Below are 2,755 nucleotides of genomic sequence, written 5' to 3' on the forward strand. Positions count from 1 at the left end.
GGGAGTTTCACAAGGACAGTATGTTGTCCAAAGGGGTAGCAGGTCAAGCGCTCAGGTTAACAAATCATACACTAGGCTCCAGATCCAAAGACCCCTGGAGCCCCACAGATTTTGGTGTATGTGGTTCAAGCCTGTGATGAGGTGTATCAGACCTCCATTCAGCAGACACCAAGGGGCTGATGGGACAGAACAATTTCCTTCCCAGCTGCAGCTAAGTCCAACACCTGATTAACAACAGCTGGATAAAAGGCTGCAACTGTAGGCTAGGTGGGGCAGCTGCAGGAGATATGGGGAGATTACCTCTAGGCAGCTCTTCAGCAATAATTTCCTGAGTTGGTAGAAAGGGTGAGGGTATCTGAGCTAACCCCTGAGCACCATCAGAAAGCCATTTCTTATCCCTTCTGCATTTACTTCAGCAGTGATGAATGTAAGGTGTGATTCATTTCTAGCACTGTCACTCCACAGACTTCAGTGGACTGAGCCAGTGCATAGTGTATACAGTACACAGATTTACACAGTGCAACTAAGAGGGGAATCAGAGATGGAGGAACACAAGTTGAACAGTGACAGATAAACCTACATTTTCTACAGAGACACAAGGATAGTGGAACACTGTGCTCCTGCCTTATAGCCAGTCCTAAGCAAGGTACAGCAGTGAGCCACACCCTGGTACTCAGCCAGGTCCTAGCGTTTGCCTGTTTACCTGTTTGTAGTAGGCCTTAACAAGGCTAAAGACAAACCCTCTGTCCATGATGGACAGCAGATCATTGAGGAAAAATGCAAGACTGGTGTTGAGCCTTTCAACCATTTCAGTATCCTAAATGGGAGGAAAGAAGAAAGAATGCAAGGAAGAAAGCATTGTTATATTGGATAACACAGTTGTTTCAAATACACATCCCAAACTCTGCACCCATAGAGAACAAGCTGTAGGGCAGGTGCCTAAGATTGGACCAGGGTGAGGTTTAATTGCTTGCCATTACCTTCTGAAACCGCGAAACTATATCACTGGCAATAGTGCTGACCAGAGCAGCTATGTCATCCATGAAACGCTCCGGAAAGCGATTCTTCCTTGGTGCATCCAGTTTGTCAGCAAAATACAAATGATGCACCATGCTCTTCACCTACAGGAAACATATATCATTTGTGGAAAACATGACACTACAAACTGGGCTTTTTAGGTTTTAAAACCATGGATTGAAGCTGTAGGCAATTAGCTCACCATAAGCTCAAAGAAGAACCATGCCTGCTGCAGAGCGGCCTCCCGAACACTCCCACTGCAAACGACCCACTGCAAGGCCAGTTCTTCGTGAAAAAGCTAAGCAGATGTAAATCCAAAGTTAGCACAAGTCCCCAGATTTGCTTGCCACACAACGTGAAGAATGGAAGCACGTGAAAAATATGGTGAACAGTGAGGCTAAGCAAAATAATAAATGAGAACACAAAAGCAGTAATGATGTCCCTTAAAGAACCTCCCCCAGAATAATAATGTAGGACAATGCTGTGATGTGTGAAGTGAGTACATTTCACGTCATCTTGGTCCAAATTTAGATTGTAAATGTGAAAAAATTTTCCTATCCCCCTCAAGAAAAATGTTTGGTGCTCAAATTAGCTTAAAAATCTACCTTTCTGCCTCATCTGATTCTTGCAGGAAACAGGAGCAAAAAAGTGGACACAGAGTGATTTGTACAAAGGTTTTTATTTCCTTTGAGAAAGGACTTTAGCAAAGCTATACAACAGGGAGGGGGGGAGCCATATGGGCTAATAACCAGCTTCTTGAATTATCCTCCTCTTTGAAGATCAATACAGGCTAGCAGCAGATAGTGGTAGTGATTTTATTATTCAAAAGGTCCATATATTTTGTGTCACTGACAGTAGCTAACAGATAGATTCTTGCCTCCTTTAAATGTGATAATCCAAAGTGACTTCAAAGAAGTTCATGGAGTCACTTAGGACTTAGTGCTCAGAGAACGGTCAGAATCTGGCTTTGCAGATTTTGTGAACACATTTTAATTCGCCACATAAAAATAAATTATTTACATCATCAGACAGCAGTATTTTAATAGTGCTTTAAGCCTTCAATAATCTGGCTCTAAACAAAATGGGCATGGGCATATTCCAAGATGCCCAGCAAAAGCTGCTCCCAGTGACCTCTGAAAAATCAGGCCATAAATAAAAGATAGACTGAATCATATTTTCATAATCACTTGATCTCCCTGCCCCACCGTATCATTTGTCTCCACTGAAATCTACCTTTTTGGTTGGTAATCGTCCTGTTAATGTTTGTAAGAAACTTGACGTCTCTGTGTGCGAAGACATGCGATTACAACTTCGATCCGTAGCCTACGGAGTGAGATGAATGAAGGATGACAGCACATTAAAGTTTGCTGTGGATGGTTTTTGCAGCTCAAGGACAGTGTGCATTTACAAAATTCTGTTCAACAGTAGGTTTTATGGGGTTTTACACCATCACGCTCTCTTTTTTTTACCCTCTCAAATTTTTAAGTCATATGTAGATCTGGTTTCAACAGTGACAATAAAAAAAATCTGGATTTTTTTTTTTAAGTTGTATAGTTTCTTTAAATAAATGCATGTTTTTATGCACAAAGACATTTAATACTGCAAAGCATGAAACTTTTCCATAGTTAAATTCTGTCAACGTGCACGTGTCAGGAAAGTAATACTGTCAAACATTTTAGTGCCATACCTCTCAATCTACCACAGTCTAGTGGCCCACAAGAACCCTATCAGTGTAGGG

General features: G+C 41.7%; 1 protein-coding gene across 13 annotated transcripts in view; it reads right to left on the minus strand.

Annotated features, from left to right (window-relative positions):
* Positions 1 to 2,755, minus strand: part of DOCK7 (dedicator of cytokinesis 7) — a 158,611-nt gene that overhangs the window by 47,606 nt on the left and 108,250 nt on the right. For 9 of the 13 annotated variants that reach the window (XM_025208683.1, XM_025208682.1, XM_025208681.1 and 6 more), the window contains 4 exons: positions 2,251 to 2,340; positions 1,220 to 1,315; positions 981 to 1,121; positions 704 to 817 (listed from right to left, as the gene is read on the minus strand). In XM_025208683.1, coding sequence (XP_025064468.1) covers positions 704 to 817; positions 981 to 1,121; positions 1,220 to 1,315; positions 2,251 to 2,340 — 441 coding nt within the window. The remainder of the gene's footprint in view (positions 1 to 703; positions 818 to 980; positions 1,122 to 1,219; positions 1,316 to 2,250; positions 2,341 to 2,755) is intronic. The other 4 variants (XM_025208687.1, XM_025208686.1, XM_025208684.1 and 1 more) reach the window with 1 other exon arrangement.

The sequence above is a fragment of the Alligator sinensis genome, unplaced genomic scaffold, assembly GCF_000455745.1.
Source record: "Alligator sinensis unplaced genomic scaffold, ASM45574v1 scaffold588_1, whole genome shotgun sequence".
Classification (NCBI taxonomy): domain Eukaryota; kingdom Metazoa; phylum Chordata; order Crocodylia; family Alligatoridae; genus Alligator; species Alligator sinensis.